This window comes from Streptopelia decaocto, assembly GCF_964273445.1.
Source record: "Streptopelia decaocto genome assembly, chromosome: 10".
In the NCBI taxonomy this organism is placed as follows: domain Eukaryota; kingdom Metazoa; phylum Chordata; class Aves; order Columbiformes; family Columbidae; genus Streptopelia; species Streptopelia decaocto.
In genome coordinates, this window is record NC_138665.1 from 20,881,387 (window position 1) to 20,906,583 (window position 25,197).

At 57.3% G+C, this 25,197-nt stretch overlaps 1 protein-coding gene across 2 annotated transcripts in view; it reads left to right on the forward strand.

Annotated features, from left to right (window-relative positions):
* Positions 1-25,197, forward strand: part of OPHN1 (oligophrenin 1) — a 52,984-nt gene that overhangs the window by 24,619 nt on the left and 3,168 nt on the right. For both annotated transcript variants that reach the window (XM_082062077.1, XM_082062078.1), the window contains 17 exons: positions 825-926; positions 1,824-1,934; positions 2,610-2,714; positions 3,677-3,806; positions 5,152-5,252; positions 7,399-7,490; positions 7,600-7,678; positions 8,872-8,905; positions 9,910-9,972; positions 11,216-11,290; positions 12,515-12,599; positions 12,951-13,009; positions 14,329-14,434; positions 15,821-15,980; positions 19,988-20,135; positions 21,327-21,608; positions 23,809-23,974. In XM_082062077.1, coding sequence (XP_081918203.1) covers positions 825-926; positions 1,824-1,934; positions 2,610-2,714; positions 3,677-3,806; positions 5,152-5,252; positions 7,399-7,490; positions 7,600-7,678; positions 8,872-8,905; positions 9,910-9,972; positions 11,216-11,290; positions 12,515-12,599; positions 12,951-13,009; positions 14,329-14,434; positions 15,821-15,980; positions 19,988-20,135; positions 21,327-21,608; positions 23,809-23,974 — 1,898 coding nt within the window. The remainder of the gene's footprint in view (positions 1-824; positions 927-1,823; positions 1,935-2,609; positions 2,715-3,676; positions 3,807-5,151; positions 5,253-7,398; positions 7,491-7,599; positions 7,679-8,871; positions 8,906-9,909; positions 9,973-11,215; positions 11,291-12,514; positions 12,600-12,950; positions 13,010-14,328; positions 14,435-15,820; positions 15,981-19,987; positions 20,136-21,326; positions 21,609-23,808; positions 23,975-25,197) is intronic.

Sequence of the window (25,197 nt, forward strand, 5' to 3'; positions counted from 1 at the left end):
GAAAGAGAAAATACTTTATTTAGGAAATGCAGCTTCAAACTTTGCGGTTGCTGCTGAATTCCTGAGGAAAATCGCCGATACCAGGCCGTGTGGCAGGGTCCGTCTGCCCTGTGTCGCGGTGGCGTTGGTGTGAGTTTGCTTGTTCGTGGATTTCTGAATGGGGGGGGAGAGAACAGCATTTCAGAGCTTTTAGGACATAACTTGAAAGATACCAGTAATTCCACGGCAGGCTGGCCTTTCATAACCCTGCTTTCCACTTTCTTGAGCTTCAAAAGCTAGACAGAGGATTTGGGCATCCTATAGATGCCCTGTAGTATGTACACACCAGTCCTCAGCTACTTGGACCTGACCATGAGGCCTCTGCCCGGCTGGAATTTCCTTATTTAAGCAATTTAAGTGCCTCTCGGCGACCACCGATGGCTCATTTACCATCTGATCTGAGTGTGTGTCGACTGGCATCTGCTCGTGGTTGTCTCGGTCGCCGCAGTCCCCGCGGTCTCATGGTCACAGCAGGGCAGGAGCTCGCAGCCGCGTCCCCAGCGCAGCTTCTCGCTGCGTTCTCTTCTCAAATGTCTCTTTTTGCTCTCATTCTGGACACTGGCTTGTTTTTAACTTGCTCCTGCTTGCTCTCATTCTGCCAGAGCTCGGTGTCGAGGTGTAACTCAATCCAACGAGCTGTGAATCGGAGCAGGTGGCTGTTCTGGTTGGGCCCACCAGAAACTTGCCATAAGAATACTGAATTACACAAAAGGTCTGGGTGGTGTTGCGTGATTGTGTCTGGAAAACACCAATAACTGGTTCTGCTTCAACTCTTGCATCTACAGGAAAGGAAGAAGAAGTTTGAGAAGGATGGTGAGAAGTTTTATTCTATGCTGGATCGCCATTTGCATTTATCTTCCAAAAAGAAGGAATCGCAGTTACAGGAGGTGCGTATGGAGTTTTCTCCCATCGGGTCCTGAACAGCGTCGCCAGCTGCTCTAGATCGTAAAAAGGGGCTGAAAAACCATCCCTTCCAGTAACCAGTTGAAACAGATAAACAAGTAAATCTACCCAAAGCCTGTTCGCGTGGAGGAGACCAGGGAGGCTGAGGTGACAGTTCTCCGTGTGTGGAATGGCAGTAGTGGCTTTAAGCATTGTCATCACTTGTTCTGACAGTGCAGGGTAGTGACCAGTTCTCCTGGCAGCCTGTGAACTGGCCCGGGGAGCTGATCTGGCTGAAAAGCAGCTGGTTTGGGTTGTTTTTGGCAGCCCGCTGCGGGTGCCGGTGCGCGGGGGGCTGCGCCTCGGCGCTGCCGCCGCACACAACAGGCAGAGCGGGAGGCACCAGCCGCTCCAGCCACATCGGAGCAGCTGCATCAAACCAGATCTGCCAGACCAGTTGTCAGATAACCTACAAGCGTCCTTGCAAGGCGCACTTTGTGTAGGCCGTGGTGAGGCGGCGTGCCGCACGGTGCCGCCTGCGGCGCCGGCACTGCTGCCGTGGGTCGCGGCAGAGCCGGCCGGGAGGAGCGTGGCCGCGGCCATGGCCTTGTCCTCGCCAGCTGCGGTGGAGAAGGAGCTTGTGCTGAAATTACAGGTGTGCTTCGGGAGAGCCTTGTGCTTGCGGAGGGGAGCGAGGTTCCGAAGGGAGCCAGGAGAGAGAGAAGAACGGCCAGTGCTCCAGACTTCTCCTTCAAAGCGTTCAAATCCTGGGCTGGACACCTTGGGCAGGCTTTTCTTCAGCAGGGACAGAGCTGCTTGTGGGCTGACAGACATACGCTACTCAAAAGTTGTCAAGCTAGATGGGATGTATTTTCTTTTTTCACCTCTCCCTCCTTTTCCAGGCTGACCTTCAGGTTGACAAAGAGAGACACAACTTCTTTGAGTCCTCGCTCGAGTACGTGTACCAGATCCAGGAAGTGCAGGAAAGCAAGAAGTTCAGCATTGTGGAGCCGGTAGGAGCCCCTTTCCCTGCAGTTGCTGGTTGATGCTCAGATGTGCTGGCTGGCTGACAGACACAAGGGATGAGCTACCAGGCCGATGTGGTCCCGGGGAATGTTGCGGTGGAGCAGGAGCTGCCCTTGCACACGCGGGTCACTGCGGCTGAACAGCCTCACCGGGGTTTGCTGGAGCACCCGGTGAGGCCACAGCCCCGTTCCTCGTGTCCGTGGGTCTGTCCTGAGGAGCAGGCTGCACGCTGGGTTATGCGTTATCTCCACACCTTGTGTGGGTGAGCGTGAGCTGCCGTGGACAGCGCCGTCCCCTGCTCCGCCCGGCTGCCCGCGGTGCGCGGGACGAGCCGGCGCCCGAGGCCCCTGTCCCGGGCTCTGTCCTCCCGCGGCCGTGCCGCGCGTGGGGCCGGCGGGACTCGGGACAGCAGCCTGCGGGGCTGCGTGGTTCTCCCTGCAGGTCTTTCGTTCCGGGTGTGTGTTATTAAGACGAGCGTGTGGGTGGTGGACTGGGGCCTTAGGGACTCTATGGTGGATAAGTCGCACTAAAACTTGCATCACTCTGAAATTGTAAGGAAAACCATTATATTTGTATATGTAAATTCTGAAACTCTGTGTCCTGTCTGTCTCTCCTGAGCAGAAATACAGAAGTTTGATCTGTGTCCTTTCTCTCCTTCGCAGGTGCTGGCTTTTCTCCACAGCCTCTTTACGTACAACAACCTGACGGTGGAGCTCACGCAGGATTTCCTCCCGTACAAACAGCAGCTCCAGCTCAGCCTGCAGAACGTGAGTTCCTGCCCAGCTGAAGTATTCTTTGCATGTGACGTCTATTCTCCTCTGTGTTTAAAGGCCTCTGGTGGCAAGGCTTTTCCCTGCAAAGCTGGCTGTCCGTGTTTGCCTTGTGGGAGGTGCAGATGAAGTTATTTCCCTCTCAGTTCACATGTTTTCTCCTTTCCTGCACCAGACAGCCTGCAGCAGGTGCTGTTATCACGCTTTTCTCTGTCCGGAAGGGGGGCTACTGCAATTATACCGTTTAACCTTGTGCATAAACAAGCCTCAGAATTTCTTCCAATTTCATGAGATCGACATTGTACACATCTTCTAAAAAGGCTTCCAGTCTTGATGTTAGCGGTATCAGATTACGAGGTGCCTCGGTAAGCCCCTCGCTGGCTGAGTGCACTCCTGGGGAAATACCTCTGTCCTCTTTCTTTTATCCTCAGTCTTTCGTGGCCAACCCTCATTCCCGTGCGACAACAGCCGTAAACGTGTGCCAAGCTGAGTTTGCTGCTGGCTTGTGAATTGGTCTGAGAGGTGTTCCATAAAACCCTCTTGAAAAGTGACCCCACGCCCAGTGGTGTAGCACGATCTGTTGGGGAGTCGGCGCCCGTGTTTGTGGAATACACGTGTTACCTGAACAGTGGTGCCAAGGGGCTCAGGGGCTCCCCTCGGCCTCACCTGGCTTTGAAACGTGCTAAGGTTCTGTCACTGAAAGAACAAGTGTCCTCCCAGTCGTGACTCCTCAACACCATTCCACGCACGGTGTGTTAAACCCTGTCCGTTCAATCACGCTGTAAGAGCCCGGTGTTCTTAGAGCTGGAGTTTTCATGTGGATTTGTGCAGTGGCTTCCACGTTTTGTACATTGGGGACTGATTAATTCCTGCCAGAGCACATAGATTTTGAGCAGGGAAACCTGAAGGTTGCTCTTTGTTCATGTTCAGATGTGCTTCTTTGTATTGTCTCTGAACAGACCAGGAATCATTTTTCCAGCACACGGGAGGAGCTGGAAGACCTGAAGAAGAGGATGAAGGAAGCCCCCCTGACCTGCAAGCTCCCCGGGCAGCCGACCATCGAGGGCTATCTGTACACCCAGGAGAAATGTAACGGCTTTTGCATGCCCCTGCAGGCGGGAGGGGAGGTGCGAGCCGGCTGTGCCGGGAGCCGCGGCGTCGCCCCGGCTGTGCGCCGGGATCCCCGAGCTGCCAGCCTGCTCGGCGGCGTCGCCCCGGCTGTGCGCCGGGATCCCCGAGCTGCCAGCCTGCTCGGCGGCGGCGCCCCGGCTGTGCGCCGGGATCCCCGAGCTGCCAGCCTGCTCGGCGGTGGCGCCCAGCCTGCCCCGGGCTACACGAGCCGTGTAAGCGAGGAGCTAATTGCCCTGCGCTCCAATTAGCTGAGACGGATGGCTCTGCCGCAGCGCTGGCGAGGCCGGAGCGCGGGCAGGTCGCGCGCTGGCCGTGTCGATGGGAGCCGGTGTCCTGCCGGCGCTGCGCGTGTCGTGAGCGCGGCCGAGCGTTACCCAGCGGCGGAGCCGCGCTGCCGGGAGCCAGCCTGCCTGTGATCCGGTGCGGGTCAGATCACACAGGTCCAGTCCCTTACAAACGCTCGTCGTAGCTTCACACAGCCGTGCAGCCACCAGCACTCGGGACAGACCTGTGTGCAGCGCTGTGGCCTCGGGGTCTGCACACAGCCTGCTCTGCGAGCGCTCCATTTATGGATTATATCTGCAAATATATTTATACATATATTTGTATGTATGTTTACCCTGCTTTTGAAAGAAAACACATGGACAGGAATTTTAGGCACAAGCAAATGTGGCATGTCCCTACGTGCTAATGGCTGTTTGCCGCCTCCATTTGTGTTTCCCCTATAAATGGAGTATGAAGAGAGTTGTTCCTCCAGGCACTGCAACTTAAAAAAAATACAGAAAAAATGTCATCTGAAGTATTTAATATAAAGGGGTTCAGGTAAGACAACAAAGAAAAGTGACAATAAATCTAGTGTGGTATAAATAGGAACTTCAGAGTGGTTTAAAGATGCTGTTGTCTTTACTGCCAAGTTTTCATTGGCAGGAGAAAATAGTGGTGTCTGTGTGAAACAAACATTCAGGCCACGTAGGATCCTGCCAGCATCGGTCTGGGCTGGGCTTGGCCAAACCGGCCTGGCTGGGGACCAGGGTCCCACAAACGCCCTTTCACCAGCGGCGTTTCGGAGTGCGATGGAGGCGGCTCCTCACCCTCTCCTCTTCCTCCCCCTTCCTCTCCCCTTCCTCCCCCTTCCTCTCCTCCTGGCTCTTGTGGTTGGAGATGCTGGTGAGGGGGGTGTCCCTGGTGAGGGGGGTGTCCCTGGTGAGGGGGGTGTCCCTGGTGAGGGGGTGTCCCCACGGTGTCGGTCCCTGGAGCTGTGGGGCTGTGCTGTCTATGACTCCAGCTCCTTGTGTCTGTGCAGGGGCGCTGGGCATCTCCTGGGTGAAATACTACTGCCAGTACGAAAAAGAGGCGAAGACCTTACGGATGACGCCCATGGACCAGAAGCCTGGAGCTAAACAAGTGAGTTTGTTTCTTGGAGGGATGTCCGCAGACACCGGCCCAACCAGCGGGTCTCACCCCGTCCCCCCGTGTCATCTCTTGCCATAAGCAGGCAGACGTACAAACGCCACGGCCCCGCTGGCAGGAGCCATCGTCTGGGGTCCCCTCACGAGCAGAGGGCTGTGCTGGGGTCCCCAAGCAGGGCTGTGCTGGGGTCCCCAAGCAGGGCTGCGCTGGGGTCCCCAAACAGGGCTGCACTGGGGTCCCCAAACAGGGCTGTGCTGGGGTCCCCAAGCAGGGCTGTGCTGGGGTCCCCAAGCAGGGCTGTGCTGGGGTCCCCTCGCGAGCAGAGGGCTGTGCTGGCAGCAGAGACGCGGGTTCGTGTGACACGAGTGTCATTCGAGCAGTGGTGACTTGCGAGTTTGGCCCAGTGTGAAATTTCTGCCTCTCTAGACAAGCTGATTTTTGCATTATCCACACAAACGGGCAGTGACCCTGCAGCCTGGTTTGCACATGAGCCTCTGGCCGTGATTCCAAGTACTAGAATTGCTTGAGTTGCCAGCTGAGCGCTTCCAAAAGCAGGATTCTCTGCCTTTGCGTGTTTGCTCAGTCGCTGGTTTGTGGTTTTGATTTCTGTGTCCAGAACTCGTTACCGGCGTTAGGAGAGGAGGAGAGGGCAGCGGCTGCAGCTCTAAACTGTGCAATAGAGCAGTGATTTGGGGCGCTCCTCCTTCCACAAAGTGCCTCGGTTCTCAGCAGTGAGCGCTGTGTCTGGGAGTTCCCGCCGTTCCTAGGAGGGGCCGGGTGGGGGGATGATGGAGCACAGCGAGTGCGGCCAGCGGGTCCACCCGCCGCCTCCGCCGCGGAGCCGCGTCCCCCGGGGCTCCGCAGCCCCTGCGCTCGTGCTCTGCTCCTTGGCAGCCTGTGCGCGCTGCAGCAATCACACAGAACATAGTTTTTGAAGCCCTTGGCAGAGACCTTGGCAAATACATGTCTGAAACATGGACTAGAGAGATCTGTTGTCATCTCTGCCGTAAACACGTCTAGTGAGGGCAATTAACACAGGGCAGGGACTTGTAAAAATGTGAATTAGTGCTGTTCCCAAACTCTTGCAGTCTGGTAATCTGCACGTTTGAGTCACAGCTGCCACACAGCTTCAAATGCCACTGTTGAAAGAGTGCTCTTAAAAACCCCAAACAACCGGCACACACTGAAAACACGGCCAGGAGATTGTCAGCACAGCGTGGAAGCTGGATCCAACCTGCGAGGAGGCTGGACGTAACCTGCGAGGAGGCTGGACGTAACCTGGGAGGAGGCTGGACCCAACCTGGGAGGAGGCTGGACGTAACCTGGGAGGAGGTCCCTTGTCCCTCTCTCGGTTCTGCTCGCTCCGCTCCTGCCGGAGCTCTGGCGGACACAGCAGTGCCGCTCGGGGCGATGAGCGTGTTCCAGGTTCGCAGCTCAGCCCGGGGGTCTGGTTGGTTTTAAGGTCTCCTGAGCATCTCTTCAGAGCTCCTGCAAGTCCTGGAGATCTCACGGTCACATCACAAATCGACTCTGCTGTACAGTCAGTCAATGCCCCTTCGTTAGGGGACACACCGCAGAGGGCCGGAGCGCAGCCCGCAGCGCCGGCCGCTCGGCAGAGCGCGTCTGCTCTGGAGCTGGTCCCTTAGTGTTCTTTTTTCTACAAAGTATTTTGTGTCAAGCTCTTTGTACCATGAATGCTGTGGATAATTGTTAGTGCTGATTAAGTCCAATGAAAATTGGGGCTGAGCTGTGTCAGATGACAGACAAGCGTGGTCCTGGCTCCAGGACCCGCGCCTGCCTCCCGCGGGTGGTTCCCGCAGGGCTCCTGCTCTGCAGACGCGTTCTGTTGCTGAGATAGTCAGCGCTTGTTCGCAGGTAGTGCCATGAAGTCTGGAGCATTCTGTAGCCGAGGAGAGGAACCCTGGCTCACGAAGCCTCTGATCTCTGCGTGTTGATGGAGGGAAGGACCATCTGTGCTCCCAGCGCCGATGCCGTTGGGCGGCAGGGAACCCGGGAGCCGGTGCTCTGCGGGCCGCGCCGCGCCGTGCCGCGCCGTGCTGTGCTGTGCCACAGGGTGCTGAGGAGCCCCAGGTCTCCTGGGCTTCTGTCCTCTGACCTTGGCTTTTGTTTTCTCTCCTAGGGCACCTTAGACCTGACCCTGAAATCCTGTGTAAGGAGAAAGACAGACTCCATAGACAAAAGGTTTTGTTTTGACATTGAAACTAATGAAAGGTGAGGTGCTTCCTGTTCAAATGGCCTCGAAACAGATAAACCCTGTGAACCCGAATGAAATCGCTCTCTGCCATTCATTAAAAACCCTTTCTCTTCGTTTCCGGCGCAGGTCCGGGACCATCACGCTGCAGGCGCTGTCGGAAGCCAACCGCAGGCTGTGGATGGAGGCCATGGACGGGAAGGAGCCGGTGAGTGCCGGAGCTGCCGGAGCGCCGTGCGCTGCCCAGCAGTGTCCTCTGCCGGCGGGGCCGGCCGACACGGCGCCGCTGTCCGCTCCTGCTCCGCCTGCAGCGTCACGCAGCCCCACGGAGCTGCGGCTGGGGGCTGGGCAGTTCCGCGGGGCACGAGTCTGTGCGGTTCTGTGGGTCACACACGGGTCTCTGCGGTTCCGTGGGTCACACACGGGTCTCTGCGGTTCTGTGGGTCACACACGGGTCCGTGCGGTTCCGTGGGTCACACACGGGTCTCTGCGGTTCCGTGGGACACACACGGGTCTCTGCGGTTCCGTGGGTCACAGATGGGTCTGTGCAGTTCTGTGGGTCACACACGGGTCTGTGCGGTTCCGTGGGTCACACAGGTCTGTGCGGTTCCGTGGGTCACACACAGGTCTGTGCGGTTCCGTGGGTCACACACGGGTCTCTGCGGTTCTGTGGGTCACAGATGGGTCTGTGCAGTTCTGTGGGTCACACACGGGTCTGTGTGGCTCTGCTGGTGGCACAGGCTGCACCAGGAGCTGGTTTCCCCATGGCGCCGCAGAGCCGTGGCAGCTGCTGCCGGGCAGGAGGGTCGAGCCGTGGGGCTCAGGGCCGTGGGGCTCAGGGCTGTGGGGCTCAGGGCTGTGGGGCTCAGGGCTGTGGGGCTCAGGGCCGTGGGGCTCAGGGCTGGTGCTGCCAGCTGGGCACGTGGCCGGGCTGGGAATCCCCCAGCTGAAGTGTGTTATTATATAGAACAGATGTTTGATTTTCTGTTGGGAACAGCACCTGCTGTTTATTGTTAATAAAAATTACAACATTTTTTCTGTATAGGATGACACTTAATCTTGACACTTACGTTTTGAAAAGCAATGAAATGAAGGAAAGCCCGCGGCACCTGCGTGCCGGGCTGCCCGGCTGCGTGTGTACTGGGCACCCGAAGGACAAGCAAAGGTCCCTGTTCAGTTTTTGGGAGACCTGTATCCTGGAAACAGGTGCTCCAGTGAAATGCAGCAACAGCCTGTTTATTGTGTAGATAATGGTATCTTGCTTAATTATAAAATGACATTTCTTGGGGAGATTGTCTGGCTGTGATTGACCTTGGGTGATTTATGGGGCGCTGCATTTTCTTTTGAAAGGAAACACCAACTCACTCGCATTGTGTTCTTGTTTCTTCCTCCCCATTTCAGATCTACCACAGTCCCATCACAAAACAGGAGGAAAGTGAGTAACTGCTGCTGCTGTTCCCGGAGCTGCCGGGGCCAGATAGGAATGAGTTGCAAGCGGTAAAATGTGTCGTGTGCGACGTGCAGGTTTCATTTAGCAGAACCAGCAGGACGCAGGGTTCAGTTTGTGCCTCTAAATCCCGAAGTGACAAAGGGGAAAAAGGTCAGCGGGAGATTTTGGGGACGTTTCCCTTAGCAAAGTTTATAATTGGAGAACAGAGGTGGCATTTAGTCCCTGGAGCCGCCATCCCGCCACCCTGTCCCGTGTGTCCCCTCACGGGGGGGTGTCCCCTCCCCCCAGAAAACACAAACAACTCTAGAACTGCTCAAAAAAACAAAACACCAGCCACAAAAACAACAGCAAAAGACAACAACCAACCAACCAAAAGCCAAACAAAAAACTATGGCAATATATAGAAATTCGGTATAAAAGTCTGCACTAAACAGAAAAATATTTCCCATTATAACGTAGACAATCCTTCCAGATATCCTGCGAACGCTGGCAGGAGTAGGAACGTGGTTACAGAGGTTGAAATCTGTGCATGAGTTCAATCCCGTGTCCCAGCTGCGCCGCGGTGCTGCGGGCGGGCGCAGCCGCGCCGGCGTCGGGGCTGGACCGGAGCTCGCTCTGCTCTCCCAGCACAGCAAGCTGCATTGGGTTTGCTTTCTAGTCCAGTCGAGCAGATAAGCAGAAATTACCCCATCCTGTGATGTGGAAGAGCTTTGACTGGATTTTGCAGTGCTCTGGAAATGATTAATCAACTCCTTATCAGATACAAATTCACGTGTGGGAAGGCAGACGTACGCTTTTATTATTAAAGAGAGAAAGGGGGTAGGGAGCAATACTGTAACTCAAAATAAATTCAAGGAAAAATGGAGAACACATGGAACTAATGAATCCCTGTAGGCTGCAAGGAGTGCGGTGTTTTCCTGGGGGTGCGGGTGCGGGTGTGAGCGGGGCCGGGGCGGTTCCGCGCGGTAACCGTGTTCTGTTTGGCGCAGTGGAGCTCAACGAGGTCGGCTTCAAGTTCGTGCGGAAATGCATCAACGCGGTGGAAACGAAAGGTGAGGTGCTGCCGCCTGGCACCAGAGCCGCCGCCGCTGCGGCGTCGCTTCGCGGCCCTGTGCTTAGGTTGTGTTTTCTGTAGTTAGTTGGTGAGGGTCAGTGACACGGGACTTCAGCTGTTAACTGAGGAGCACGTGTCAGAGGAGCAGAAACCCTGCACCGTCTGGAACGTCCTTATACCAAATTCTGGTTGGGGTTGAATTTCTGCCCTTGCGCTGGTTTCATCTGCCAGTTTCTCGCACTCAGCTCCGGGTTGATGGCAGGAGAGCTCTGGTGTGCCTGTGCTGGGGGACAGGCAGGGCTAACTGGGTTAACTGGGTTAACTGGGGCACCGGCTCATTCAGCCACATGTTGTTGGAAGCAGCAGGACAGAAGCGGGGGGCTTTTGTGAAACGCCTGTACTGGTTGGTATACAACACCTGTACCCATGTACAGCAGCCTGTACTGATCTACATTGCCTGTACTGGTGTACATCAACCTGTACTGGTATACATCACCTGTACTGGTGTACCTCAACCTCTACCGGTGCAGATGGCATGTACTGGTGTGCATCAACCTGTGCTAGTGTACATGGCATGTACTGGTGTGCATCACCTGTACTGGTGTACACTGTGTGTGGAGCTGAGGGTCCTGGGATGGGCATGGGGACAGAGCTGGGGTGCGGGGCTGGGGGTCCCGGTCAGATCTGGGGTGCGGGGCGGGGGGTGCGGGGCGGGGGTCCCGGTCAGGGCTGGGGGTGCGGGCCGGGGGTTCTGGTCTGATCCGAGGTGCGGGCTGGGGGTGCCGGTCAGATCCGGGGTGCGGGGCTGGGGGTGCCGGTCAGATCCGGGGTGCGGGTCCCGGCCGCTGCGGGTCCCGGCGGTGGCGGTGGCGGTGGCGGTGCGGGTCGTGGCGGTGGCGGTGCGGGTCCCGGCGGTGGCGGTGGCGGTGGCGGTGCGGGTCGTGGCGGTGGCGGTGCGGGTCCCGGCGGTGGCGGTGGCGGTGGCGGTGCGGGTCGTGGCGGTGGCGGTGCGGGTCCCGGCGGTGGCGGTGGCGGTGGCGGTGCGGGTCCCGGCGGTGGCGGTGGCGGTGCGGGTCCCGGCGGTGGCGGTGGCGGTGGCGGTGGCGGTGCGGGTCCCGGCGGTGGCGGTGGCGGTGCGGGTCCCGGCGGTGGCGGTGGCGGTGGCGGTGCGGGTCCCGGCGGTGGCGGTGCGCTGCCGCCAGGTGGCGCCGTGCAGCCGGGCTGACGCGCTTCCCCGCCAGGGCTCGCCACCGAGGGCGTGTACCGGACCGTGGGCAGCAACATCCAGGTGCAGAAGCTGCTGAACGCCTTTTTTGGTAAGAATGAATTGTTCTGTGCAGCTGGCCTGTCCGGCTCCCTGCGCACACATCTGGTATCAATGCAGTATGCAAAGGCTTTACTCTGGTTTTTCACTATTGTTTACTATTGCTTTTGGTATTGTTGTTGTTTGTTAAAGCAGCTGGTTTGTGGTGATGTGTAGCTGTCCCAGTCCCCGCGGAGCCGCGGCTGCACACACTATCCAGTTACACTAGCTGCTGACTAATTACTTAGCATAAGTTTTTGTTGCTTCTTGCTTCTCACCCTCCCTGTGAGTAGCTCTGTGGTTTTCTCATCTGAACCCCACCAGTGAGTGGTTTTTCGTTTTATTTATGGGCATTGGTCTGGTTGACCACTTGCCACCCCACTGTGTACAAACTCATGATGGAAAGTCCCAACAACACAGAAATAACTGCTGCTGCAGGATTTCATCCTGAACTTGTATTTTTTTGTCTCTAGTCCTATTTCTTTTATAAATAAATCCTGCAGCTTGTTTCTGGAGTCCAGCCACCCCCATCCCCAGGCGCGTCCTTCTGTCCCCGTGCCCAGCGGCGCTGTGGCTGCGCGTCCTTCTGTCCCCGTGCCCAGCGGCGCTGTGGCTGCGCGTCCTTCTGTCCCCGTGCCCAGCGGCGCTGTGGCTGCGCGTCCTTCTGTCCCCGTGCCCAGCGGCGCTGTGGCTGCGCGTCCTTCTGTCCCCGTGCCCAGCGGCGCTGTGGCTGCGCGTCCTTCTGTCCCCGTGCCCAGCGGCGCTGTGGCTGCGCGTCCTTCTGTCCCCGTGCCCAGCGGCGCTGTGGCTGCGCGTCCTGCTCCTCTCACCCGGCAGTGATGGGACGTTTCCAGAGCAGCCTGCAGGGAGGGCGTGGAGCTGGCCCTCGGGTTCCTCTGAGTATCAGAAAGCTTGTCTTGGATCTGTTAAGTGTGTCCTTTCTGCCCGTCTTGGCTCTGCTGGGAAAAAACAAACTGTAGAGAATATGCCCTCAGTGACTTTTCACCACTGCTTAAACATCACTGCTCCTTGCTCTGTCCCCGTTGGCGCTGCTCCTCAGCCGTTCCCAGCGCTGACACTGGCGCTGTTGTTCTGCTTTTCCCAGCAGAGAGAACCAGCAGCTTTCCTGCTGTGCTGCGGGAGCTTCGCTTGTCTGCAGAGGAACCCCCGAGCGCCTGCTGGTTATGAGCAGCCTCCAAACGGATCCTGGTTTAAAGCTATTTTGTTCTTCCTCCAGATCCAAAATGTCCAGGGGACGTGGATCTCCAAAGTGGCGACTGGGACATCAAGACGATCACCAGCTCGCTCAAGTTCTATCTCAGGTAGCGCTGCAGGTCACGCCTGTCCCATGCGGGCTAAGGAGCTTGGGGCTGCTCTGGGCAAAAGCGCAGCGACCTGCCCGGTGCTGGCATCTGGCTCTTGGAAAGGGCGGAGAAGTGGCAGAGGCTTTGGGAAGAGGAATGGATTTTTCAATTTTAAGCTATTTTTTTGAGAAATACGCCTGTTGTAGAAACGCCACATCCCCTGGGGAGGGCCGATCAGTTACTGCTGGTGGGGGAGATGCCGGGGAGCGGCGGTGCTGGGGGAGGAGCGGGTTTTGGCGTCTCTCCTTTGCCATCGGTGGTGCCCGGGCACTGCCCCGCAGAGCTCAGCCTCCTCTCTGCTCCTCGCAGGAACCTGTCTGAGCCCGTCATGACCTACAAGCTTCACAAAGAGCTGGTCCTGGCTGCCAGTAAGTCCCGCGGCCGTGCTGCCTCCCCGGTATAGCTGGATCCCCCGGTACGGCCGGATCCCCGGCACAGCTCTGCCAGCCCCACACCGCGTGTCTGGCCACAGCCCCCCAGGAAGAGCAGGGACCCTCTCTCCTGGGGCTCATTGCAGGGGAGGTGGCGGGTTTTCTTCCCTTCTTTCCTTTGCTGCCGCAGTTCTCGTCCCTCTAACAGGGCTCCGTGCTCTCGGGGGGTCTCGGGAGCTGGGGGATGTCAACTCACCCGCAGTCAACACAAGTGTCCCGGAAGGATTGTTCCTCAGTAGTGTTAATACATTTATTTTAGAACCTGTGGGGGAATGGGGCGTGCTGTTGTCACACAAATAGATAAGTGCTCCCTTTGGGTCATGAAATTTGCCCTGGGATGTCGAATTCAAAGTGTCTACCAGCACATGAAAGATGTTTTTCTGCTGCAGCTCTTGGGACTGAGCTGCAACCAGTAGTGACAGGTAAGATGGACATACCAACAGGATCGCCTGTGCTAAAGCGGCCGGTCCTCGGCTGTCCCATTGGTGTGGCTGTTTGTAATAAGCTGTAATGATTCTGAACTGGCTGCATCCTGAGAGCGTGTTGAGAGCCAGCACGCTGAGATGGAGACTGGAGGGTACAGGGAGACGCTCATCGCCCTCAGCATGAGGGTCCGGGTGTTTGGAAGCGCCGCACGCGCCGAGCCCTGGGGGGGAGCATCCTGCACACCCCCGCCGAGCCAGCCAGAGCGCACAACTCCCGCTTCTCTTCATCTTAGACCTTTCAAGAATCAAGAACATTTGTTCTTTCCTGGAAAGGAAAAAATTTCCACCACCTACTGATTGTACTCAAGCCCAAGATTTATTAGTTCAGAACTGGTTAAACCAATGATGACTGGATACGTGCAAAACTGTGATCCCTTCCCTGCCCTGCCTCAGAAACCTGCACGTTAAGCTTCTCATGATGCCCCACTATTATTTTCCCACTGTTCTACTGTGTCTCCATTGCCCGTGTCTGGCCGGGCTGGTGAGGTGCCTGCGGAGGGTTCGGTGCGGGGTCCCCGGCCGTGCCCGCCTGCACATGCCGCCCTGGCTCCCGGTCCGGCCTCATTTCGGCCTCTCTCCGCTCCATTTCGTCCCTCACAACGATTACCCTGTTACCATAGTCTCATTCCTCCGCTTCCCCCGCGGGTTTGGCCAGCGGCCCCACGCTGCACAGGAACGGCTCCCACAGATTTTCTTTGGCTTTATCTTTCTCTGATGTGTTTACTTGGAAAGTGGTGAGCACAAACTTTCCTTTGTGTTATTGCTTTCCAGAGTCCGAGAACCTGGATTACAGGCTGGGAGCCATTCATGCCCTGGTCTATAAACTGCCTGACAAGAACAGAGAGATGTTAGAGCTCCTCATACAACACCTCGTCAAGTAAGCAGATGTTTTTCTCTGAAGCCCAAGTGAGGGGGATAATGGAATCAGCAGAACAAGCCTCTTTTTGTGGCAGGTTTGCAAAACCGTGTCCACCACAGTCCCCCAGGAATGTAGGTCTGGAGGGCACGAATGGTGCGACTGTGCTTGCTGCCCGCTGCGCTGAGTGCTGCTCCGCTTTCTGTTGCCACTTTCACCCCCGCTCTGACAAGAGCAACCAGGCAATAATTTTTAAATGGAAATACCCTCTGGTAACAGAGCTATAAATTGTCACCTCTCACTCTAGCTAACAAGAACATTAGGTCTGGTGTTCGGGAACAGCCGTGGGACCCGTGTCCGTGGGCTGAACACGCAGCATGCTTTGGTTTAATCTCCAGCTCTGTGGACTCCGTGTCCTGAGCCCCCCGAGCAGCACGAGGGCTGGAGCGCGCCAGTCTGTGCCCCCCGCAGGGGCCACGGCTTTGGGGTGACGGGGATCGCGCTGGGACTGTGGAGAAGACTCTTTCAAAACCGTCTCAGAAATAAGCAGGGCCGATCTGGGATCGTCGTGCCCGACACTCGAAGGCGAGTGCTTGGCCCCTGGTGCCAGGGCCCCTCTTTGGGGGATCCCCCGTCGCTGGGGCTCCTGCCCCGTCCCGTCCCAGCTGCCCGGGCACAGAGCGGTTTGCAGGCACTTTCCTCGCGCAGCAGGGCTGCGTGGCCGACGCGCCGGCCGGTGGAGCTGACACTCACTGGTGGTCGTTGTGTTTATTCCTTAAGGTGTTTACTCGAGTCCTGCTCCCTGTCCCTTTGTGCCGACAGGAACCTCTCACAGCAGCGGCGCGGGGCAGACCCGGGCTCCGGGCCCCTCTGTCCCCGTTCCAGCGCTGGAGCGGCCGTGCCCAGCGCTGCACGGCTCCCAGGGTCCTGCACAGCCCCAGGGCTGCTGGGGACCCAGCTCTGCCCCGTGAGGACGGGGGCTCTTGCAGAAAGAAGATGCTGTAGAGATTAATCCGAACCTCCAAAGTGTGCGCCCTACGTTCAGTCCTCCTCCTTCAGACAGAGGAGAAATTAAAACCAAAAGTCGGTTCTGGATAAACAGGATATTCCTGTTTAAATGGTTCCTTTTGTGTGTGTGTTGCGCAGATGACTTTTCATGCAGAGTGAGAAGAGGAGCTGGAGTGGGAAGGGACACATAAAATGCTGTCGGCTGTTGCTCTCCCAAACACGCGTGCCATAGCCAGAGACGTGTGTTATCTCTGGGAGAGCCGGGAAACAAATTCTGCTGAAACAGAGTGAAGAAAACAGAATGACTGATCCTTACACTATCGTTTTCTATTGCTTGAAGTAAGATCTGTTTGAAAAAGCCCAAACCAAGCCCTGTTCCTCTTTCCTTCCTCTCTGCAGCGTGTGTGAGCACAGCCGGGAGAACCTGATGTCCCCGTCTAACATGGGGGTGATATTCGGACCGACCCTCATGCGGGCCCAGGAGGACACCGTGGCAGCCATGATGAACATCAAGTTCCAGAACATCGTGGTCGAGATCCTCATCGAGCACTTTGGGAAGGTAGGGGCTGCTCCGGCGGCTCCATCGCTCCGGCAGCTGTTGCTGCGGCAACGAGGGAGCTCGGGCTCTTTTTGCCGGAGTCTCCGCGGGGTTTGTATAATACACTGCTCAGAAATGCTTGGGAAGGAAACACAAAGTATTGCAGATGTGTTCCTTGCTCTTCCCTTTAGCTGGTTCTGAAAGAAGCTCTGACTCTAGGGATTTTTGCTTTTCTTTTTAAACGAGAGGAATCTTTATTGAAAAAAATAACCTATTCTGTGCCTGGAGATTACAGGCAGGCCTTTACATGTTCCTTTGCTGAAGGCAGGAGCCAGACCGGAGCATAACTGGTTTCAATGGGCACAGTCCATGATGAGACACTCTACAACTATTAATACAGGGGAAAAACCAGAATATTCCACTGGCTTCTGTATTAGTGCTTTCTCCTTGTGCTGTCTGATACAGTGGCTTAGAGTTTTCAGGGTGGCGGAGGATGATAGAGTTGTATTTTGATATTTAAAACTTGAGCAGCATTTGCATTTGGATCAGCATTCCAGGGACCAGATCGCGCTCCTGTTAACAGCGCTCGCTGTGGAGGAGCGAGTTTGGGCCTTCAGCTTTTCGTAATGCTTGATGTTACAGAGCGTACAAGCAACCTCTTACGTTTTAGGGGAAAAGACAGTTGGAAGCCATCCTTTAAAGGGATGGGAAGTAAGTTGGAAAGCATCCTTTAAAGGGATGGGAAGTAAGTTGGAAAGCATCCTTTAAAGGGATGGGAAGTAAGTTGGAAAGCATGCTTTAAAGGCCGTTGTTGGCTGTGGGGCGATGGGGCAGTGCTCCCAGCAGACAGGGCGGCCCCCATGCAGAGGTGATGCTCCCTTTTTGGGAAGGGGAAATGAGGCCGGAGCTGAGAGAGCGGAGTTCTTGCCAAAGCAGTTGTGGGGTGGGAGCAACCCCCCGGGGACCAGATGGGTGCACAGGACTTGGTTGTGGTGCAGGGGTTCCCGGCAGAGAAACGAGATGAAAGGGCTCAGAGAGGCTTTTGAGCATCCACACGAGAGGCTCATGGAAGTCACAAGCCAGGCCCTTTGTAGGTCTGTGCGGATGCTTGCTGTAGGTTCCCGCAGCAGAACAGTGACTCGTTTGTGCGTCGGGTGCTCTCTCAGCACTGCCCCCCCAGCCCGTCCTCCCCGGCGCGCAGCCCGCGCTGCCGCTGCGCCAACGCGCCGTTTGCGCTGCCGCCTCCAGCAGCTGCACGTACAGCTTTAATTAAGCCAGACATCTCTTTGCTTGCTTTTAATTTCTTCAGATATGAGATTAAGTTGGTGACATTTATTAGATTGAGCTTGTAAGCGCAGCGTCGGAGTTGAGAGTGTCTTCAGCTCACACATGAGCAAACACTCTAAATGAGCCCGGAGGAAGAGCGGGATGTGGTTCATACGGTGCGTTATGAACACTGCAAGGACAAAGTAACTGTTCATGAAGTCTTTGTGGACAATTCCTGTTTCCACAGCTTATGTTTCAGTGCCATGGTTAAATTAGATAAGTTCATAACTCTGGAAACACTGTCTTCCCTGTACAAACCTTCTAACTATGAGGGTCTGTCAATATCTTTGTACCTTCAGGTTGCTTAACTTGGGTTTTCATTTGGAAGGCAGAAGCAAAGCAGAGGCTGCACCCCCATCTTAGGCAGAGTAGTTTGTGGTGGGTTTTGTTATGGGTTTCAGATGTTGAAAAGCATCTCATCAGAACAGCTTTTTGTGGTACCTGTATAAGCATCCATGGGGAAAACAATATTGGACTCTTGTCAAGATACAGGAATGAGGTTGATGTTTCCAAAACACTGCCCTGCTGCAGGTAATACTTTGCTGTTTTAATAATGCGTGAGCTGCTGCTTTTACATCATGGGCTGTTATGTCACAGCAAATTCCTCTGAATCCGGGCAGGGGGAACACACCGCGCTTGGTGTTCTGGAGCAGAGAACGTGTGCTGGCCCCGCAAGGGGCAGAGACCCAGCACTGAGCACCGGCAGCCCCGCTGGGCCCCACTGTGCCCCCAACGGCCCCGCGGGGCCCCCACTGTGCCCCCAACGGCCCCCGTGTGCCCCCAACAGCCCCCCTGTGCCCCCCCAGCTCCGCTGGGCCCCACTGTGCCCCCAACGGCCCCGCGGGGCCCCCACTGTGCCCCCAACGGCCCCGCTGGGCCCCACTGTGCCCCCAACGGCCCCCGTGTGCCCCCAACAGCCCCCCTGTGCCCCCCCAGCCCCGCTGGGCCCCACTGTGCCCCCAACGGCCCCGCGGGGCCCCCACTGTGCCCCCAACGGCCCCCGTGTGCCCCCAGCAGCCCCGCTGGGCCCCCAGCAGCCAAAGCAAAGCAGCCGGAGCTACCAGCTGGGGGTCTGGAGCTCGGCGGGGGCTCTGCCCTGGTGTGTTGCTCCTGTCTCGGTGCAGACCGGGGCAGATGAAGTCGGGAGCAGAGCCCGAGCGCGTGGTGTCTGTACCAAAGCCTGGGCAGGCTGGGCTGGGACACGTCAGGTCCCCCTTGTCCCCGCGCTGCCCAGGACAGGAGGTGACGGCCCGGCTGCTGCTGCCCGTCCTCGCCCCGGCACACGCTGCCTCGGCCGGGAGCACGAAGGACAAAGCGTTGTTCTCTCCGCGTGGCCTCGGCAGCCCCCGCCACCCCCTCTGTATTAACTTGCTCTTTAAAGCCTGATATAAATTCACACAATCGTGGACTGGGTTGGACTGGAAGGGACCTCAGAGATGAGCCAGTTCCAGCCCTGCTGTGGGCAGGGACACGTCCCCGAGCAGCTTTCCCAGCGCCCTGAGCGCTCCAGAGGGCCGGGCAGCGCCTCACCGCCCTCGTGGTGAGGAAATTGTTCCATCGGTACCCACGGGAAAAACACACGAGCAGTTGGGTTGGTCCTTAATGTGGTGGTTCAGATCTTCAAGCGGCTGCCTGGGAGCTTGACTATTTCTCAGCTCTTAAAAAAGCACTGACATGAATAAGAGCCAATAAATCAAACCAAGCGAAATAGGTGCCATATGACCAGTGAGAAAAAGAGATAAAACTCCTTAGCAGCATTGTTTTTATGCCAGTATTTCATCCAAGATCATTTTGTGGTACCACACGCTTCATTGTAAGCCAAGAGCCGAAAGGTTTTTAGCGTTAAATCTCAAACAATGCGGTGGTTTGTATGGGTGCTTTCTGGAGATTATATCGCCTCACTGGTGTGGAAAACTTAATATTTCTTAGAAACTGTGAGCTTCAGAGCTTCCTTCATCTGCTCGACGAGCATTTGCTTCTGCACATTTTGTCTGTATTTGTGATTTGGTGCATTAATGAGTTTGGCGCTGGCGTTGCTGCAGTGGGGGGTGTGGGTGCGGTGGGTGTGCGGGTGTGTGGGTGTGTGGGTGTGCGGGTGTGTGGGTGTGTGGGTGTGTGGGTGCGGTGGGTGTGCGGGTGCGGTGCGGGTGTGGTGGGTGTCTAGGTGCGGTGGCTGTGTGGGTGCAGTGGGTGTGCGGGTGCAGTAGGTGTGTAGGTGCGGTGGGTGTGAGGGTGCGGTGGGTGTGAGGGTGCGGTGGGGGTGCGGGTGCGGTGGGTGTCTGGGTGCAGTGGGTGTGTAGGTGTGGTGGGTGTGTGGGTGCGGTGGGTGTGTAGGTGTGGTGGGTGTGTATGTGCGGTGGGTGTGCGGGTGCGGTGGGTGTGCGGGTGTGGTGGGTGTGCGGGTGCGGTGGGGGTGTGGGTGCAGTAGGTGTGTAGGTGCGGTGTGGGTGCGGTGGCGGTGTGGGTGCGGTGGCGGTGTGGGAGTGGTGGATGTGTGGGTGCGGTGTGGGTGTGGTGGGGGTGTATGTGCAGCGGTGTTGCTGTCTGTCCCCCTCCGGAGGGTCTGGAGGACATGGGGACGGGGACTGGAGTGATGGCTCTTGTGGGGCCGGGTTGGGCAGCCCGGCTGTCCCAGCCCCGGGGGTGGCAGGTGACAGCCCCTCGGTGCCGGCCGGGCCGTCTGACCGTGTCTGCCTTTCCAGATCTACTCCGGCCCTCCCGAAGACACCGCGGCCCCGCCAGTGCCCCCGCCCAGGGTGGCTGCCCGGCGGCACAAGCCCATCACCATCTCCAAACGTCCTCTGAGGGAGAGACCCGTCTTCTTCGGAGCTTCTGTGGAGGACAGCGGAGGTCAGTGCAGCGGCTCGCGTCCTCCCCTCTCTTGCCCGCTCTCCCCCCACCGGCTCCAGGAGCAGCAGCAGGTGCGGCAGCGGGCAGCCCTTCCCATGGGCACCGCACAGCGACAGGACAGCAAAACCACACTCGCACACAGGTTGCACCACCTCACAACTCACACCCTCTGGGTGTTTCTTGCAGCCTCTCCCTCTGCTAAACCAGGACAGGTTCTTGAGATGAGAAGCCCAGGGGAAGGGTTTTGCAGCATCAGAGGCAGAAATGCAAAGTGATGCAAACACAACCCGGGAGCGGAGCTGGTGGGATGGGAGCTGGGGCACTGCTCGTCCCACCAGAACGGAGCTGTCCCCAGAGTGTCCCCAGCGGGGCTGGCTCAGCCACAGGGGATGGTGCAGCCAGAGCAAGAGCACCGGAGCGCTTTTTCAGGACCTAGCGATAGGGTTTTCCAGAGCAAGTACAACTCTGCTGTTAAGCTCATTTGATTGTAAGGAAATGGTAAGGCCCTTATTATCATATCAAAGGGCACATCAGTTTAAAATCGTGTTTCTCTCTGCACCCAATTTGCTTTAATTGTCATTGTAAGCTGTGCCCTAGATCACATAATCACCAAAGAAATGAAAAGTCTTTTTCTCTGTTACAGTTTTCAGAGCTTTGATGATGTTTTAGGCTTAATACTACAAGTGTACTTTTTGCCACTGGCAAAATATAATCGATTCAAATTGCTCTTTAAAATCACAACACTGCTCAGTAGTTAGCAACAGCCTTGCATTTACGTGTTTGTGGGAACAGGGAGCAGAAGCGCCAGCGTTCGGCCGCCCAGGCTGCAGGGTGCAGTGGTGTCACGGCAGCGCCTGTGTCCTGCACAGGGTCCGCAGCACGGCGAGGGCTTTGGGGGGTACACAGAAGCACAGCACACAGCCTCTCGCGAGCAAGAGCGCTGGAAATTGAAAAGAAACCCATAAGTATCTTCTGCTACATTCAGCGTTGTTTCGGTTTTCTGTATTCCTCAGCGTTCCCGTGAGCCACTTGCTGTTTGCGTTGTGCTCGGAGTGAAGGTCCATGGCTGCCGAAGCAGCCGCCTCCTCGGCTGGTCCCGCGGTGCTGCTCGAGCCGTACAGCTCGGGGACAGAGACCAGGACACCTCAGTGCTCCGTCCTAACCCGCGTCTGTCTGTCCTTGGCCCTGCAGGAGACCGGCACGGCCAGACCCCCAACGGCAGCGGTGGCACCGAGGTCCCCAAGCCGCTGCTCCGCAGCCGCCCGCCCGCGCCCCGGCCCGGGGGCGACGAGCCACGTCCCCCCAGCGAGGGCCGGCCCGAGGCAGAGGTGGGACGGCTGGTGGCCAGGCTGCAGGATGGGGCAGCCAAGCCTGGCAAGGCAGCCAACGGGCTGGTGGCCAACCCAGCCCTGCGGACCAACACGCTGCAGGCCAGGAGACCCGCTCCGCGGCCAGGGATCCACGGCAGAGAGGGTGAGCGGTGCTTGTGTGTCCTGGGGCAGCCCGAGGTGCCCGGGCCAGCTGTGCTGTGCCGGGCCAGCCGGAGCGGGCGCTGCGCTTCTCAGCTCCAGCCCCTGGGGCAGCTCAGCGAGGGCGGGGGGCACAGCCCGGCTGGAGGGGTGGGCAGGGACCTGCACCCCGGGGCTCGGTCCAGCCGTGGCCTCCCCAGTCCTCCCGTTTATCTCAGACGGTGGGTCCCGCCGGGCTGGTGCTTGTTGGGGTGGCAGCTGCGGGGTTTCGGAGCAGCCTGCAGAGCTGGGTGCCGGTGCCGGTGCCGGTGCCGCCTCTCCTGTCCTGTGCAGATGTCAGCGCATCAGATGAAGCAGAGCGGGCTTTCCGTGCGGTAGCTGAGCCTCTGCTCACACTGAGCTCAGCGGACTCATAAAATTCACGCTTGAGTAGCAATATAAAGGCCATTAAAGCCGAGGCAATTTGTACCCAGCGTAAGCGGCCGTCAGCGCTCTGCATTGTCAGTGCTCTCCGCAGCACAGGCGAGAAAAATGGCTCAAGTCACATTTTGATTGCTGCTGGTTTTGTGTGTCAGGGCCCCGTGATGCAGCCGCTGGCTTACCAAGGCTTTGCTGGGAACATGTATTTCAACAGTTCATCTGTTGTTGTTAAATATAAATAATGATTATTAGTTGTATTGTAATAAGCTTTACTCAGAAATTCATTGCAGTCAGAAACAATTAGTGTGGGGCCCGCTCCGAGCTGGCGCTGCCCGTTTCGGAGGAGGCGGGCGGGCGTTTGCAGCGGTTGCAGGACCGTGCACACTATGTTAATACAGATATTTCATGCTGAGTTCTAGGAACTACGAAGGTCATAATAGAAGTTCTGTTGTGTTCCGCAATTTGCCAGCTTTTCCTGTGCACTTCCCAGTGCTTTTCAGATGCTGTTGTACCCTGACAGCTTCACAGCCCTGTGCTCGGGAAATAAAAACCAGGCTGCATGCTTGACAAATGACTCCCATGTGCAACGCAGAGAAAGAAAAATGGCCCAACTGGGTAGCACAAACATCAGATTTGTCTGGCTGACACTGCTGCCTTAATTTAAATTGGTTGCATAAATGGTAGGTGGAATTCTGCTTTTGGAAGCGTAAGATCGCTTTTAAAGTTGGTTTATACATCAGCTGCATTTAGCGCTCTGAGTGTTATGGATTTGCGTTGTGACACACGAAGTGCTGACAGCGTGTCCCGGAGCGTGACGGAGCTGCTGTGTGATCCCTGAGCACAGACACACGGCACGCGGGTGCAGCGACGCCGCGGTGCGTCTGTTGGTGCCGCAAAGCCGCGCTGGGACGCTGTCTGAGCTTTGAGTGTGCACAGTGTGGTGATCCTTTTTAAAAGCTGGAGAAACCAAGAAGTATAGGCGAAAGGATTAGAAAACAGGCTTTTTCCCGAGAATTTCGAGTTATACAGCTTTTATTATCAGAATTTACAAATGCAAGTATGGAAGAGAGCTGGTTAAGGACTGGTGTTTGAACTGGCACACTGGGACATAATAATGTGTAACTAAGGGGTTAACAAAGCCTTGGTTAAGTAGTTGCAACAATTAATTATCTCGCCAAATAGAGAAACATCTTTGACTGATTTCTAATGAGAACCAGGACTGTCCAGCGGCGGAAATGTCTCAGGGAGCAGGAGCGCAGCGCTCGGGCGCTGGGAGCTGCGCAGCTGGCCCGGCAGAGCAGGGTTGCTGTCCCGTGAAGGGGAAGGGAACAGGAGGTTGGCTGGGTCCTGGGGAAGAAAAGCGGCCGAGGCAGGAGCTCTGGCGACAGAGCAGCGAGCGGGGACGGCCGTGTGTCCGTCTGTGATCAAAGCTTGGGACGCAGCAGCTCTGGGCTGGTCCTCTGGCTTTGCGAGAGCAGCTCTGCACAGGCTTTGTTCAAGAAAACTTGTCATTCCCAGGCAGTGTCATCTTTGCAGGTAACAACTCCATGAAGTTTGTCATCAGAGGGTCCAGCGTCAGCGCCTGTTAGTGCCGGGCAGGATGGGAACTGCCTTTTCCTGGGACGTTTTCCCCAAATCCTGGCTGTTGGCTGCTGTCAGAGAGAGGGTGTTGGGCCAGGCGGGCAGACAGAATGATGCTCATGGACTGGTTTAATGCCTCTTTGCGAACATCGAGCGCTCCGCCAAAGCTTCGTACTCAGTGTTTGTGATCCCCACCCTTGCAGGCGAGTGCGACGGTGTCCCCAAGCCGCGATCCCATGGCGATAAGCCCGTGATAACGCGTCCCCCCGTGCGACCTCCGGACCCCCCGTGCAGGGCTCCTGTCCCGCCGCGGCTGGAGCAGAGGCCGGATCTGGTCGCAGGGACGGCGGAGGAGGTGCCTTCATCCGTGTGAGTCAGCGTCCTCGCGGGCAGGTGCTGCCGGGTGTGGGTGGAACGGGGTCAGCCCGGACAGCAGGAGCTGCTGTCACCTACCGGCAGTTTTGGTTTCCAGCACCGGTGCTGTACAATGGCTGGAGCCCCTGGGTGTCCCGTTGACCCGGGTGCAAGCGCGGGTTGATTACGTGTTGGAAAAGCTGTGCAGAGGGCAGGGCCTGGGAGGAGAGCTGCCCTAGGAAAAGCAGACACACCGGGGAGAACAGAACTCCGAACCTTCCCCAGCACAGCCCGGGCCGAGCTTGGTCCCGTCACCCCTCTGCGGTTTCTCCACGGTGAAGCGCAGAGCCCGGCCTGGCTCCAAAGGGGGGGTCGAGTGAGGCACTCCCTGGGAACGATGGGATCCAGCTTGGAGCTCTCAAAAGGAAGTTGGATGATGTTCAGCTTCATCATCAGATTTCTTTCAGATTTTAAAGGGACAGAAACCCCGCTGGCTTCAATGGGAATTAAGAAAAAAGGCCGACTAAATACAGGGGGGCTGAGCCCAGCAGGCAGGACGGCTTGGTGGGGGCTGCGGCCTGGGTGCTGCCGCGCAGCCAGCAAAGGGGCACATTTCGGTCCCTGGCACCCACCAGGGCAGCACCGCGGGTCTGTGCTAACACCCCTCACCCGTGCTCTGCGCCCCTGGGCCCCCCACCCGCGGTGACCCGAGGCGCGGTGTCCCTGTGCCGTCCCGGCGCTGCGGAGCTGCCAGCCCGCAGGGACCGTCCCCAGCGCTGGACACGGCTGCCCAGCCGCTCCGCGCTGCCCCGCTCTGGGACAGTCCCGGGAAAGCTGCCGTGCCAAACCCTGCACTTGTGCTTCTAGTCCGGAAAAGCTGCTGTGAAGTTCAGCACCCACGGGGCAGGAGCGGGCTTTGCCTTTGCCCTCCTCAGTCACTCGATAAAGCTTTTCTTTCTGTGAGGAGAGTCGGAAGCTGAATATGAAGCACATAAAAACTGAAGGAGAGGCCATAAAAACTGACGGATGCAGGTTTATAAACCAGCATGTAGTACTACAAGCAGGAGCATGGAAATAAGCAGCCAGTGAAAAACACCGGGGCTGCTGGGCCAGGGCGGTGTGGGGGCGAAGGGAACGGAGCTGGAGCACCGGGAGCCGCCTCCGCGGAAAGACACCGCTCGAAGGTGACCATCTGCGGCGTCCGCTGCTGATACCGCTCTTTTCCCTGGCACAGATGA